The sequence below is a fragment of the Silurus aristotelis genome (genome assembly GCF_946808225.1).
Source record: "Silurus aristotelis genome assembly, chromosome: 13".
NCBI classification, from domain to species: domain Eukaryota; kingdom Metazoa; phylum Chordata; class Actinopteri; order Siluriformes; family Siluridae; genus Silurus; species Silurus aristotelis.
This window is the reverse complement of record NC_139586.1, coordinates 3,461,559-3,478,849: the sequence shown is the minus strand read 5'-3', so window position 1 is coordinate 3,478,849 and position 17,291 is coordinate 3,461,559. Positions and strand designations below refer to the sequence as shown.

The 17,291-nt window shown below is 33.9% G+C and overlaps 2 protein-coding genes across 7 annotated transcripts in view; both read left to right on the top strand.

Annotated features, from left to right (window-relative positions):
- Positions 1–17,291, top strand: part of ptprc (protein tyrosine phosphatase receptor type C) — a 70,954-nt gene that overhangs the window by 16,855 nt on the left and 36,808 nt on the right. The gene's annotated exons all lie outside the window — the stretch shown is intronic.
- On the top strand, positions 292–16,788 carry LOC310736158 (uncharacterized protein; the record flags this gene model as incomplete). Its single annotated transcript, XM_083559539.1, has 12 exons — positions 292–434; positions 4,142–4,192; positions 4,463–4,516; positions 5,821–5,871; positions 6,819–6,872; positions 9,162–9,212; positions 9,483–9,536; positions 11,534–11,584; positions 11,855–11,908; positions 15,580–15,630; positions 16,578–16,631; positions 16,781–16,788. Exons 1-12 carry the CDS (start codon positions 314–316, stop codon positions 16,786–16,788), a joined length of 654 nt encoding a protein of 217 aa, XP_083415665.1. The 5' UTR covers positions 292–313.

Sequence of the window (17,291 nt, the reverse complement as noted above, 5' to 3'; positions counted from 1 at the left end):
TACCTGCTGTTTTACTTACATGTTCGTTCACTCATGTTTTCTGTTTGTTCAATTAAAAGGCAGTTACACAACAGGCTCACCCACAAGCACCTCCCAACAAAACACATCAGGTACAAATTTAATGAAGATAGGTAATATCGTTCTTTTGTTGGGAATAATAGAAATGGCATAAAGTGATAAGTATTAGTATTGCTTTCCATCCAACCTAAACATGAAGTTTAATACGCTACAGCAGATACGTCTCTTTTTAGTTTCAACAACCACCTAGTGTTTAATTTGTGAAGTTTTATAGTGTGATAGTAGACACATACAAATGGTTGGTATATGCCGTGTTACCTACATGTTCACGCAACCATGTGTTCTGTTTGTTCTATTAAAAGCCATTAACACAGCAGGCTCATTATCAAGTACCTCCAAGAACCAAACCACATCAGGTACAAGTTTGTTGGAGAAAAGTAATATCTTAATTTTGTAAGGAATAATAAGTTTGGTGTTCAGTGAAAAGTATTAGAACTGGTTTCCATTCACACTAATGTTCAAGTGTAAAATCTTACAGCTGATATATTTCTTTATTCTTTTCACGTCCAAATAGTCATTAATTTTGTTTTTCATTAAACAATTGAAAACAGTATGTTGAGATAGATAGATTCCAATATATAATGGAAAATAAGACCAGCGCTAAATCCAACTCGAAGAATCTGAAATAAGCTTAACACAGGAGACACCATTACAAATTATCTGAACTTGCAAGAAAGTGTAATAAAATTGCACCAAGTGAAATCAGGAGTCTCTAAACGCAAATTGCTGGTGTATTTCAAAAGGGGGTTCATAAATAGAAATAGTTTAGGGGTGTGCATATTTATGCAACCAGATAACTGTATTTCTTCTATTTTTTAACCACCATCCTTAAAGATTTAATTGTATTCAACTTTATTTATATGAGGTTTGTCATAATATGGATGGAGTATATTCAGAAATAATTTATACCCTCGTATTGTAGTGTAAAGTAGGAATGGAGTTAAGTGATAAGTGTATATAGTGTTACTATAAGAACATATAAATATTTGGTACATGCTGTATTACCTACATGTTCGCTCACTCATGTTTTCTGTTTGTTCAATTAAAAGACTCTAACACAGCAGGCTTACCCGCAAGCACCTCCCAACAAACCACATCAGATACAACTAAGAATAATATAGGTAATATCTGTCTTTTGTTGGGAATAATAAAAATTAAGTTTAGTGATAAGTATTAGTATTGCTTTCCATTCCACCTGACCATTAAGTGTAATACGTTACAGCAGATGTTTCTCTTTTTTGTTTTAACGCCCACCCAGTGTTTAATATTTTTCATTTTTTTGTACTCATTACAAAACTAACAATAAAGTCATGTTTTCTGGTTGTGTAAGCAGCCAGTGTACATGATTTTTACCCACCTCCATCCTACAATGTGTAATTGTGACGTTGAAGCATGGTGGTGGTGGCATAATGCTTTGAGGCTGCCAAGTGGAGGAGGCACATAAACATCCCCAGTTATGAGTCAATTTTGACACCAAACCTTTGGGAATCCTCTTAACAGCCTAAGGTTGAAAAATAATTCACATCCAAATATGCAAATGAAAAACACAGCACAATCCTAAATTCAACTCAAACAATCTGAAATCTGCTGTTACAAATTATTGGCGCTGGAATGGAGTTTGGTGATACACATTTATAGTGTGACTATAAGAACATACAAACATTTGGTACATGCCGTGTTACCTACATGTTCACGCAACCATGTGTACTGTTTGTTCTATTAAAAGCCAATAACACAGCAGGCTCACTATCATGTACCTCCAAGAACCAAACCACATCAGGTACAACTTTGTTAGAGAAAAGTAATATCTTAATTTTATAAGGAATAATAAGTTGGCATTCATTGAAAAGTATTAGAACTGGTTTCCATTCACACTAATGTTCAAGTGTAAAATCTTACAGCTGATATATTTCTTTATTCTTTTCACACCCAAATAGTCATTTATTTATTTATTTTTAATTTTTACTACAAAACTATTGAAAACAGCATGTTCAGATAGATAGATAGATAGATAGATAGATAGATAGATAGATAGATAGATAGATAGATAGATAGATAGATAGATAGATAGATAGATAGATAGATAGATAGAACAATGCTGGATAACAATGCTGCTTTGCTCACTTACACACATACACACAGAAACACACACACACACACACACACACACACACACACACACACACACACACACACACACACACACACACACACACACACACCTGACAATCATTGTTCCTTTGTATTGTAGTGTTAAATAGGAATGGAGTTCAGTAAAAAGTATTAGAATTTGTTTATAGGGTCACTGTAGAAACATACAAATACTTGGTACCTGCTGTTTTACTTACATGTTCGCTCACTCATGTTTTCTGTTTGTTCAATTAAAAGGCAGTTACACAACAGGCTCACCCACAAGCACCTCCCAACAAAACACATCAGGTACAAATTTAATGAAGATAGGTAATATCGTTCTTTTGTTGGGAATAATAGAAATGGCATAAAGTGATAAGTATTAGTATTGCTTTCCATCCAACCTAAACATGAAGTTTAATACGCTACAGCAGATACGTCTCTTTTTAGTTTCAACAACCACCTAGTGTTTAATTTGTGAAGTTTTATAGTGTTACTATAACAACATATAAATATTTGGTACATGCTGTATTACCTACATGTTCGCTTACTCATGTTGTCTGTTTGTTCAATTAAAAGACTCTAACACAGCAGGCTTACCCGCAAGCACCTCCCAACAAACCACATCAGATACAACTAAGAAGAATATAGGTAATATCTGTCTTTTGTTGGGAATAATAAAAATTAAGTTTAGTGATAAGTATTAGTATTGCTTTCCATTCCACCTGACCATTAAGTGTAATACGTTACAGCAGATATTTCTCTTTTTTGTTTTAACGCCCACCCAGTGTGTAATATTTTTCATTTTTTTGTACTCATTACAAAACGAACAATAAAGTCATGTTTTCTGGTTGTGTGAGCAGCCAGTGTACATGATTTTTACCCACCTCCATCCTACAATGTGTAATTGTGACGTTGAAGCATGGTGGTGGTGGCATAATGCTTTGAGGATGCCAAGTGAAGGAGGCACATAAACATCCAAAGTTATTAGTCAATTTTGACACCAAACCTTTGAGAATCCTCTTAACAGCCTGAAGTTGAAAAATAATTCACATCCAAATATGCAAATGAAAAACACAGCACAATCCTAAATTCAACTCAAACAATCTGAAATCTGCTGTTACAAATTATTGGCGCTGGAATGGAGTTTGGTGATACACATTTATAGTGTGACTATAAGAACATACAAACATTTGGTACAATCCGTGTTACCTACATGTTCACACAACCATGTGTACTGTTTGTTCTATTAAAAGCCAATAACACAGCAGGCTCACTATCATGTACCTCCAAAAACCAAACCACATCAGGTACAACTTTGTTAGAGAAAAGTAATATCTTAATTTTATAAGGAATAATAAGTTGGCATTCATTGAAAAGTATTAGAACTGGTTTCCATTCACACTAATGTTCAAGTGTAAAAAGTTACAGCTGATATATTTCTTTATTCTTTTCACACCCAAATAGTCATTTATTTATTTATTTTTAATTTTCACTAAAAAACTATTGAAAACAGCATGTTCAGATAGATAGATAGATAGATAGATAGATAGATAGATAGATAGATAGATAGATAGATAGATAGATAGATAGATAGATAGATAGATAGATAGATAGATAGATAGATAGATAGAACAATGCTGAATAACAATGATGCTTTGCTCACTTACACACACACAGAAACACACACACACACACACACACACACACACACACACACACACACACACACACACACACACACACACACACACACACACACACACACTGATAATCATTGTTCCTTTGTATTGTAGTGTTAAATAGGAATGGAGTTCAGTAAAAAGTATTAGAATTTGTTTATAGGGTCACTGTAGAAACATACAAATACTTGGTACCTGCTGTTTTACTTACATGTTCGCTCACTCATGTTTTCTGTTTGTTCAATTAAAAGGCAGTAACACAACAGGCTCACCCACAAGCACCTCCCAACAAAACACATCAGGTACAAATTTAATGAAGATAGGTAATATCGTTCTTTTGTTGGGAATAATAGAAATGGCATAAAGTGATAAGTATTAGTATTGCTTTCCATCCAACCTAAACATGAAGTTTAATACGCTACAGCAGATACGTCTCTTTTTAGTTTCAACAACCACCTAGTGTTTAATTTGTGAAGTTTTATAGTGTGATAGTAGACACATACAAATAGTTGGTATATGCCGTGTTACCTACATGTTCACGCAACCATGTGTTCTGTTTGTTCTATTAAAAGCCATTAACACAGCAGGCTCATTATCAAGTACCTCCAAGAACCAAACCACATCAGGTACAAGTTTGTTGGAGAAAAGTAATATCTTAATTTTGTAAGGAATAATAAGTTTGGTGTTCAGTGAAAAGTATTAGAACTGGTTTCCATTCACACTAATGATCAAGTGTAAAATCTTACAGCTGATATATTTCTTTATTCTTTTCACGTCCAAATAGTCATTTATTTATTTTTTTATTAAACAATTGAAAACAGTATGTTGAGATAGATAGATTCCAATATATAAAGGAAAATAAGACCAGCGCTAAATCCAACTCGAAGAATCTGAAATAAGCTTTACACAGGAGACACCATTACAAATTATCTGAACTTGCAAGAAAGTGTAATAAAATTGCACCAAGTGAAATCAGGAGTCTCTAAACGCAAATTGCTGGTGTATTTCAAAAGGGGGTTCATAAATAGAAATAGTTTAGGGGTGTGCATATTGATGCAACCAGATAACTGTATTTCTTCTATTTTTTAACCACCATCCTTAAAGATTTAATTGTATTCAACTTTATTTATATGAGGTTTGTCATAATATGGATGGAGTATATTCAGAAATAATTTATACCCTCGTATTGTAGTGTAAAGTAGGAATGGAGTTTAGTGATAAGTGTATATAGTGTTACTATAAGAACATATAAATATTTGGTACATGCTGTATTACCTACATGTTCGCTCACTCATGTTGTCTGTTTGTTCAATTAAAAGACTCTAACACAGCAGGCTTACCCGCAAGCACCTCCCAACAAACCACATCAGATACAACTAAGAAGAATATAGGTAATATCTGTCTTTTGTTGGGAATAATAAAAATTAAGTTTAGTGATAAGTATTAGTATTGCTTTCCATTCCACCTGACCATTAAGTGTAATACGTTACAGCAGATATTTCTCTTTTTTGTTTTAACGCCCACCCAGTGTTTAATATTTTTCATTTTTTTGTACTCATTACAAAACGAACAATAAAGTCATGTTTTCTGGTTGTGTGAGCAGCCAGTGTACATGATTTTTACCCACCTCCATCCTACAATGTGTAATTGTGACGTTGAAACATGGTGGTGGTGACAAGTGGAGGAGGCACATAAACATCCACACACACACACACACACACACACACACACACACACACACACACACACACACACACACACACACCTGACAATCATTGTTCCTTTGTATTGTAGTGTAAATAGGAATGGAGTTCAGTAAAAAGTATTAGAATTTGTTTATAGGGTCACTGTAGAAACATACAAATACTTGGTACCTGCTGTTTTACTTACATGTTCGCTCACTCATGTTTTCTGTTTGTTCAATTAAAAGGCAGTAACACAACAGGCTCACCCACAAGCACCTCCCAACAAAACACATCAGGTACAAATTTAATGAAGATAGGTAATATCGTTCTTTTGTTGGGAATAATAGAAATGGCATAAAGTGATAAGTATTAGTATTGCTTTCCATCCATCCTAAACATGAAGTTTAATACGCTACAGCAGATACGTCTCTTTTTAGTTTCAACAACCACCTAGTGTTTAATTTGTGAAGTTTTATAGTGTTACTATAACAACATATAAATATTTGGTACATGCTGTATTACCTACATGTTCGCTTACTCATGTTTTCTGTTTGTTCAATTAAAAGACTCTAACACAGCAGGCTTACCCGCAAGCACCTCCCAACAAACCACATCAGATACAACTAAGAATAATATAGGTAATATCTGTCTTTTGTTGGGAATAATAAAAATTAAGTTTAGTGATAAGTATTAGTATTGCTTTCCATTCCACCTGACCATTAAGTGTAATACGTTACAGCAGATATTTCTCTTTTTTGTTTTAACGCCCACCCAGTGTGTAATATTTTTCATTTTTTTGTACTCATTACAAAACGAACAATAAAGTCATGTTTTCTGGTTGTGTGAGCAGCCAGTGTACATGATTTTTACCCACCTCCATCCTACAATGTGTAATTGTGACGTTGAAGCATGGTGGTGGTGGCATAATGCTTTGAGGATGCCAAGTGAAGGAGGCACATAAACATCCAAAGTTATGAGTCAATTTTGACACCAAACCTTTGGGAATCCTCTTAACAGCCTGAAGTTGAAAAATAATTCACATCCAAATATGCAAATGAAAAACACAGCACAATCCTAAATTCAACTCAAACAATCTGAAATCTGCTGTTACAAATTATTGGCGCTGGAATGGAGTTTGGTGATACACATTTATAGTGTGACTATAAGAACATACAAACATTTGGTACATGCTGTGTTACCTACATGTTCACGCAACCATGTGTACTGTTTGTTCTATTAAAAGCCAATAACACAGCAGGCTCACTATCATGTACCTCCAAGAACCAAACCACATCAGGTACAACTTTGTTAGAGAAAAGTAATATCTTAATTTTATAAGGAATAATAAGTTGGCATTCATTGAAAAGTATTAGAACTGGTTTCCATTCACACTAATGTTCAAGTGTAAAAAGTTACAGCTGATATATTTCTTTATTCTTTTCACACCCAAATAGTCATTGATTTATTTATTTTTAATTTTCACTAAAAAACTATTGAAAACAGCATGTTCAGATAGATAGATAGATAGATAGATAGATAGATAGATAGATAGATAGATAGATAGATAGATAGATAGATAGATAGATAGATAGATAGATAGATAGATAGATAGATAGATAGATAGATAGATAGATAGAACAATGCTGGATAACAATGCTGCTTTGCTCACTTACACACATACACACAGAAACACACACACACACACACACACACACACACACACACACACACACACACACACACACACACACACACACACACACACACCTGACAATCATTGTTCCTTTGTATTGTAGTGTTAAATAGGAATGGAGTTCAGTAAAAAGTATTAGAATTTGTTTATAGGGTCACTGTAGAAACATACAAATACTTGGTACCTGCTGTTTTACTTACATGTTCGCTCACTCATGTTTTCTGTTTGTTCAATTAAAAGGCAGTAACACAACAGGCTCACCCACAAGCACCTCCCAACAAAACACATCAGGTACAAATTTAATGAAGATAGGTAATATCGTTCTTTTGTTGGGAATAATAGAAATGGCATAAAGTGATAAGTATTAGTATTGCTTTCCATCCAACCTAAACATGAAGTTTAATACGCTACAGCAGATACGTCTCTTTTTAGTTTCAACAACCACCTAGTGTTTAATTTGTGAAGTTTTATAGTGTTACTATAACAACATATAAATATTTGGTACATGCTGTATTACCTACATGTTCGCTCACTCATGTTTTCTGTTTGTTCAATTAAAAGACTCTAACACAGCAGGCTTACCCGCAAGCACCTCCCAACAAACCACATCAGATACAACTAAGAATAATATAGGTAATATCTGTCTTTTGTTGGGAATAATAAAAATTAAGTTTAGTGATAAGTATTAGTATTGCTTTCCATTCCACCTGACCATTAAGTGTAATACGTTACAGCAGATGTTTCTCTTTTTTGTTTTAACGCCCACCCAGTGTGTAATATTTTTCATTTTTTTGTACTCATTACAAAACGAACAATAAAGTCATGTTTTCTGGTTGTGTGAGCAGCCAGTGTACATGATTTTTACCCACCTCCATCCTACAATGTGTAATTGTGACGTTGAAGCATGGTGGTGGTGGCATAATGCTTTGAGGATGCCAAGTGAAGGAGGCACATAAACATCCAAAGTTATGAGTCAATTTTGACACCAAACCTTTGGGAATCCTCTTAACAGCCTGAAGTTGAAAAATAATTCACATCCAAATATGCAAATGAAAAACACAGCACAATCCTAAATTCAACTCAAACAATCTGAAATCTGCTGTTACAAATTATTGGCGCTGGAATGGAGTTTGGTGATACACATTTATAGTGTGACTATAAGAACATACAAACATTTGGTACATGCCGTGTTACCTACATGTTCACACAACCATGTGTACTGTTTGTTCTATTAAAAGCCAATAACACAGCAGGCTCACTATCATGTACCTCCAAGAACCAAACCACGTCAGGTACAACTTTGTTAGAGAAAAGTAATATCTTAATTTTATAAGGAATAATAAGTTGGCATTCATTGAAAAGTATTAGAACTGGTTTCCATTCACACTAATGTTCAAGTGTAAAAAGTTACAGCTGATATATTTCTTTATTCTTTTCACACCCAAATAGTCATTGATTTATTTATTTTTAATTTTCACTAAAAAACTATTGAAAACAGCATGTTCAGATAGATAGATAGATAGATAGGTAGATAGATAGATAGATAGATAGATAGATAGATAGATAGATAGATAGATAGATAGATAGATAGATAGATAGATAGATAGATAGATAGAACAATGCTGAATAACAATGATGCTTTGCTCACTTACACACACACAGAAACACACACACACACACACACACACACACACACACACACACACACACACACACACACACACACACTGACAATCATTGTTCCTTTGTATTGTAGTGTTAAATAGGAATGGAGTTCAGTAAAAAGTATTAGAATTTGTTTATAGGGTCACTGTAGAAACATACAAATACTTGGTACCTGCTGTTTTACTTACATGTTCGTTCACTCATGTTTTCTGTTTGTTCAATTAAAAGGCAGTAACACAACAGGCTCACCCACAAGCACCTCCCAACAAAACACATCAGGTACAAATTTAATGAAGATAGGTAATATCGTTCTTTTGTTGGGAATAATAGAAATGGCATAAAGTGATAAGTATTAGTATTGCTTTCCATCCAACCTAAACATGAAGTTTAATACGCTACAGCAGATACGTCTCTTTTTAGTTTCAACAACCACCTAGTGTTTAATTTGTGAAGTTTTATAGTGTGATAGTAGACACATACAAATGGTTGGTATATGCCGTGTTACCTACATGTTCACGCAACCATGTGTTCTGTTTGTTCTATTAAAAGCCATTAACACAGCAGGCTCATTATCAAGTACCTCCAAGAACCAAACCACATCAGGTACAGGTTTGTTGGAGAAAAGTAATATCTTAATTTTGTAAGGAATAATAAGTTTGGTGTTCAGTGAAAAGTATTAGAACTGGTTTCCATTCACACTAATGATCAAGTGTAAAATCTTACAGCTGACATATTTCTTTATTCTTTTCACGTCCAAATAGTCATTAATTTTGTTTTTTATTAAACAATTGAAAACAGTATGTTGAGATAGATAGATTCCAATATATAAAGGAAAATAAGACCAGCGCTAAATCCAACTCGAAGAATCTGAAATAAGCTTAACACAGGAGACACCATTACAAATTATCTGAACTTGCAAGAAAGTGTAATAAAATTGCACCAAGTGAAATCAGGAGTCTCTAAACGCAAATTGCTGGTGTATTTCAAAAGGGGGTTCATAAATAGAAATAGTTTAGGGGTGTGCATATTTATGCAACCAGATAACTGTATTTCTTCTATTTTTTAACCACCATCCTTAAAGATTTAATTGTATTCAACTTTATTTATATGAGGTTTGTCATAATATGGATGGAGTATATTCAGAAATAATTTATACCCTCGTATTGTAGTGTAAAGTAGGAATGGAGTTTAGTGATAAGTGTATATAGTGTTACTATAAGAACATATAAATATTTGGTACATGCTGTATTACCTACATGTTCGCTCACTTATGTTTTCTGTTTGTTCAATTAAAAGACTCTAACACAGCAGGCTTACCCGCAAGCACCTCCCAACAAACCACATCAGATACAACTAAGAAGAATATAGGTAATATCTGTCTTTTGTTGGGAATAATAAAAATTAAGTTTAGTGATAAGTATTAGTATTGCTTTCCATTCCACCTGACCATTAAGTGTAATACGTTACAGCAGATATTTCTCTTTTTTGTTTTAACGCCCACCCAGTGTTTAATATTTTTCATTTTTTTGTACTCATTACAAAACGAACAATAAAGTCATGTTTTCTGGTTGTGTGAGCAGCCAGTGTACATGATTTTTACCCACCTCCATCCTACAATGTGTAATTGTGACGTTGAAACATGGTGGTGGTGGCAAGTGGAGGAGGCACATAAACATCCCCAGTTATGAGTTAATTTTGACACCAAACCTTTGAGAATCCTCTTAACAGCCTGAAGTTGAAAAATAATTCACATCCAAATATGCAAATGAAAAACACAGCACAATCCTAAATTCAACTCAAACAATCTGAAATCTGCTGTTACAAATTATTGGCGCTGGAATGGAGTTTGGTGATACACATTTATAGTGTGACTATAAGAACATACAAACATTTGGTACATGCCGTGTTACCTACATGTTCACGCAACAATGTGTACTGTTTGTTCTATTAAAAGCCAATAACACAGCAGGCTCACTATCATGTACCTCCAAGAACCAAACCACATCAGGTACAACTTTGTTAGAGAAAAGTAATATCTCAATTTTATAAGGAATAATAAGTTGGCATTCATTGAAAAGTATTAGAACTGGTTTCCATTCACACTAATGTTCAAGTGTAAAAAGGTACAGCTGATATATTTCTTTATTCTTTTCACACCCAAATAGTCATTGATTTATTTATTTTTAATTTTCACTACAAAACTATTGAAAACAGCATGTTCAGATAGATAGATAGATAGATAGATAGATAGATAGATAGATAGATAGATAGATAGATAGATAGATAGATAGATAGATAGATAGAACAATGCTGGATAACAATGCTGCTTTGCTCACTTACACACACACAGAAACACACACACACACACACACACACACACACACACACACACACACACACACACACACACACACACACACACACACACACACACCTGACAATCATTGTTCCTTTGTATTGTAGTGTTAAATAGGAATGGAGTTCAGTAAAAAGTATTAGAATTTGTTTATAGGGTCACTGTAGAAACATACAAATACTTGGTACCTGCTGTTTTACTTACATGTTCGCTCACTCATGTTTTCTGTTTGTTCAATTAAAAGGCAGTAACACAACAGGCTCACCCACAAGCACCTCCCAACAAAACACATCAGGTACAAATTTAATGAAGATAGGTAATATCGTTCTTTTGTTGGGAATAATAGAAATGGCATAAAGTGATAAGTATTAGTATTGCTTTCCATCCAACCTAAACATGAAGTTTAATACGCTACAGCAGATACGTCTCTTTTTAGTTTCAACAACCACCTAGTGTTTAATTTGTGAAGTTTTATAGTGTGATAGTAGACACATACAAATAGTTGGTATATGCCGTGTTACCTACATGTTCACGCAACCATGTGTTCTGTTTGTTCTATTAAAAGCCATTAACACAGCAGGCTCATTATCAAGTACCTCCAAGAACCAAACCACATCAGGTACAGGTTTGTTGGAGAAAAGTAATATCTTAATTTTGTAAGGAATAATAAGTTTGGTGTTCAGTGAAAAGTATTAGAACTGGTTTCCATTCACACTAATGATCAAGTGTAAAATCTTACAGCTGATATATTTCTTTATTCTTTTCACGTCCAAATAGTCATTAATTTTGTTTTTTATTAAACAATTGAAAACAGTATGTTGAGATAGATAGATTCCAATATATAAAGGAAAATAAGACCAGCACTAAATCCAACTCGAAGAATCTGAAATAAGCTTTACACAGGAGACACCATTACAAATTATCTGAACTTGCAAGAAAGTGTAATAAAATTGCACCAAGTGAAATCAGGAGTCTCTAAACGCAAATTGCTGGTGTATTTCAAAAGGGGGTTCATAAATAGAAATAGTTTAGGGGTGTGCATATTGATGCAACCAGATAACTGTATTTCTTCTATTTTTTAACCACCATCCTTAAAGATTTAATTGTATTCAACTTTATTTATATGAGGTTTGTCATAATATGGATGGAGTATATTCAGAAATAATTTATACCCTCGTATTGTAGTGTAAAGTAGGAATGGAGTTAAGTGATAAGTGTATATAGTGTTACTATAAGAACATATAAATATTTGGTACATGCTGTATTACCTACATGTTCGCTCACTCATGTTTTCTGTTTGTTCAATTAAAAGACTCTAAAACAGCAGGCTTACCCACAAGCACCTCCCAACAAACCACATCAGATACAACTAAAAATAATATAGGTAATATCTGTCTTTTGTTGGGAATAATAAAAATTAAGTTTAGTGATAAGTATTAGTATTGCTTTCCATTCCACCTGACCATTAAGTGTAATACGTTACAGCAGATGTTTCTCTTTTTTGTTTTAACGCCCACCCAGTGTTTAATATTTTTCATTTTTTTGTACTCATTACAAAACTAACAATAAAGTCATGTTTTCTGGTTGTGTGAGCAGCCAGTGTACATGATTTTTACCCACCTCCATCCTACAATGTGTAAATGTGACGTTGAAGCATGGTGGTGGTGGCATAATGCTTTGAGGCTGCCAAGTGGAGGAGGCACATAAACATCCCCAGTTATGAGTCAATTTTGACACCAAACCTTTGGGAATCCTCTTAACAGCCTAAGGTTGAAAAATAATTCACATCCAAATATGCAAATGAAAAACACAGCACAATCCTAAATTCAACTCAAACAATCTGAAATCTGCTGTTACAAATTATTGGCGCTGGAATGGAGTTTGGTGATACACATTTATAGTGTGACTATAAGAACATACAAACATTTGGTACATGGTGTGTTACCTACATGTTCACGCAACCATGTGTACTGTTTGTTCTATTAAAAGCCAATAACACAGCAGGCTCACTATCATGTACCTCCAAGAACCAAACCACATCAGGTACAACTTTGTTAGAGAAAAGTAATATCTTAATTTTATAAGGAATAATAAGTTGGCATTCATTGAAAAGTATTAGAACTGGTTTCCATTCACACTAATGTTCAAGTGTAAAATCTTACAGCTGATATATTTCTTTATTCTTTTCACACCCAAATAGTCATTTATTTATTTATTTTTAATTTTTACTACAAAACTATTGAAAACAGCATGTTCAGATAGATAGATAGATAGATAGATAGATAGATAGATAGATAGATAGATAGATAGATAGATAGATAGATAGATAGATAGATAGATAGATAGATAGATAGAACAATGCTGGATAACAATGCTGCTTTGCTCACTTACACACATACACACAGAAACACACACAGAAACACACACACACACACACACACACACACACACACACACACACACACACACACACACACACACACCTGACAATCATTGTTCCTTTGTATTGTAGTGTAAATAGGAATGGAGTTCAGTAAAAAGTATTAGAATTTGTTTATAGGGTCACTGTAGAAACATACAAATACTTGGTACCTGCTGTTTTACTTACATGTTCGCTCACTCATGTTTTCTGTTTGTTCAATTAAAAGGCAGTTACACAACAGGCTCACCCACAAGCACCTCCCAACAAAACACATCAGGTACAAATTTAATGAAGATAGGTAATATCGTTCTTTTGTTGGGAATAATAGAAATGGCATAAAGTGATAAGTATTAGTATTGCTTTCCATCCAACCTAAACATGAAGTTTAATACGCTACAGCAGATACGTCTCTTTTTAGTTTCAACAACCACCTAGTGTTTAATTTGTGAAGTTTTATAGTGTTACTATAACAACATATAAATATTTGGTACATGCTGTATTACCTACATGTTCGCTTACTCATGTTGTCTGTTTGTTCAATTAAAAGACTCTAACACAGCAGGCTTACCCGCAAGCACCTCCCAACAAACCACATCAGATACAACTAAGAAGAATATAGGTAATATCTGTCTTTTGTTGGGAATAATAAAAATTAAGTTTAGTGATAAGTATTAGTATTGCTTTCCATTCCACCTGACCATTAAGTGTAATACGTTACAGCAGATATTTCTCTTTTTTGTTTTAACGCCCACCCAGTGTGTAATATTTTTCATTTTTTTGTACTCATTACAAAACGAACAATAAAGTCATGTTTTCTGGTTGTGTGAGCAGCCAGTGTACATGATTTTTACCCACCTCCATCCTACAATGTGTAATTGTGACGTTGAAACATGGTGGTGGTGACAAGTGGAGGAGGCACATAAACATCCCCAGTTATGAGTTAATTTTGACACCAAACCTTTGAGAATCCTCTTAACAGCCTGAAGTTGAAAAATAATTCACATCCAAATATGCAAATGAAAAACACAGCACAATCCTAAATTCAACTCAAACAATCTGAAATCTGCTGTTACAAATTATTGGCGCTGGAATGGAGTTTGGTGATACACATTTATAGTGTGACTATAAGAACATGCAAACATTTGGTACATGCCGTGTTACCTACATGTTCACGCAACAATGTGTACTGTTTGTTCTATTAAAAGCCAATAACACAGCAGGCTCACTATCATGTACCTCCAAGAACCAAACCACATCAGGTACAACTTTGTTAGAGAAAAGTAATATCTTAATTTTATAAGGAATAATAAGTTGGCATTCATTGAAAAGTATTAGAACTGGTTTCCATTCACACTAATGTTCAAGTGTAAAAAGTTACAGCTGATATATTTCTTTATTCTTTTCACACCCAAATAGTCATTGATTTATTTATTTTTAATTTTCACTACAAAACTATTGAAAACAGCATGTTCAGATAGATAGATAGATAGATAGATAGATAGATAGATAGATAGATAGATAGATAGATAGATAGATAGATAGATAGATAGATAGATAGATAGATAGATAGATAGATAGATAGAACAATGCTGGATAACAATGCTGCTTTGCTCACTTACACACATACACACAGAAACACACACACACACACACACACACACACACACACACACACACACACACACACACACACACACACACACCTGACAATCATTGTTCCTTTGTATTGTAGTGTAAATAGGAATGGAGTTCAGTAAAAAGTATTAGAATTTGTTTATAGGGTCACTGTAGAAACATACAAATACTTGGTACCTGCTGTTTTACTTACATGTTCGCTCACTCATGTTTTCTGTTTGTTCAATTAAAAGGCAGTAACACAACAGGCTCACCCACAAGCACCTCCCAACAAAACACATCAGGTACAAATTTAATGAAGATAGGTAATATCGTTCTTTTGTTGGGAATAATAGAAATGGCATAAAGTGATAAGTATTAGTATTGCTTTCCATCCATCCTAAACATGAAGTTTAATACGCTACAGCAGATACGTCTCTTTTTAGTTTCAACAACCACCTAGTGTTTAATTTGTGAAGTTTTATAGTGTTACTATAACAACATATAAATATTTGGTACATGCTGTATTACCTACATGTTCGCTTACTCATGTTTTCTGTTTGTTCAATTAAAAGACTCTAACACAGCAGGCTTACCCGCAAGCACCTCCCAACAAACCACATCAGATACAACTAAGAAGAATATAGGTAATATCTGTCTTTTGTTGGGAATAATAAAAATTAAGTTTAGTGATAAGTATTAGTATTGCTTTCCATTCCACCTGACCATTAAGTGTAATACGTTACAGCAGATGTTTCTCTTTTTTGTTTTAACGCCCACCCAGTGTGTAATATTTTTCATTTTTTTGTACTCATTACAAAACGAACAATAAAGTCATGTTTTCTGGTTGTGTGAGCAGCCAGTGTACATGATTTTTACCCACCTCCATCCTACAATGTGTAATTGTGACGTTGAAGCATGGTGGTGGTGGCATAATGCTTTGAGGATGCCAAGTGAAGGAGGCACATAAACATCCAAAGTTATGAGTCAATTTTGACACCAAACCTTTGGGAATCCTCTTAACAGCCTGAAGTTGAAAAATAATTCACATCCAAATATGCAAATGAAAAACACAGCACAATCCTAAATTCAACTCAAACAATCTGAAATCTGCTGTTACAAATTATTGGCGCTGGAATGGAGTTTGGTGATACACATTTATAGTGTGACTATAAGAACATACAAACATTTGGTACATGCTGTGTTACCTACATGTTCACACAACCATGTGTACTGTTTGTTCTATTAAAAGCCAATAACACAGCAGGCTCACTATCATGTACCTCCAAGAACCAAACCACGTCAGGTACAACTTTGTTAGAGAAAAGTAATATCTTAATTTTATAAGGAATAATAAGTTGGCATTCATTGAAAAGTATTAGAACTGGTTTCCATTCACACTAATGTTCAAGTGTAAAAAGTTACAGCTGATATATTTCTTTATTCTTTTCACAGCCAAATAGTCATTGATTTATTTATTTTTAATTTTCACTAAAAAACTATTGAAAACAGCATGTTCAGATAGATAGATAGATAGATAGATAGATAGATAGATAGATAGATAGATAGATAGATAGATAGATAGATAGATAGATAGATAGATAGATAGATAGATAGATAGATAGATAGAACAATGCTGAATAACAATGATGCTTTGCTCACTTACACACACACAGAAACACACACACACACACACACACACACACACACACACACACACACACACACACACACACACTGACAATCATTGTTCCTTTGTATTGTAGTGTTAAATAGGAATGGAGTTCAGTAAAAAGTATTAGAATTTGTTTATAGGGTCACTGTAGAAACATACAAATACTTGGTACCTGCTGTTTTACTTACATGTTCGTTCACTCATGTTTTCTGTTTGATCAATTAAAAGGCAGTAACACAACAGGCTCACCCACAAGCACCTCCCAACAAAACACATCAGGTACAAATTTAA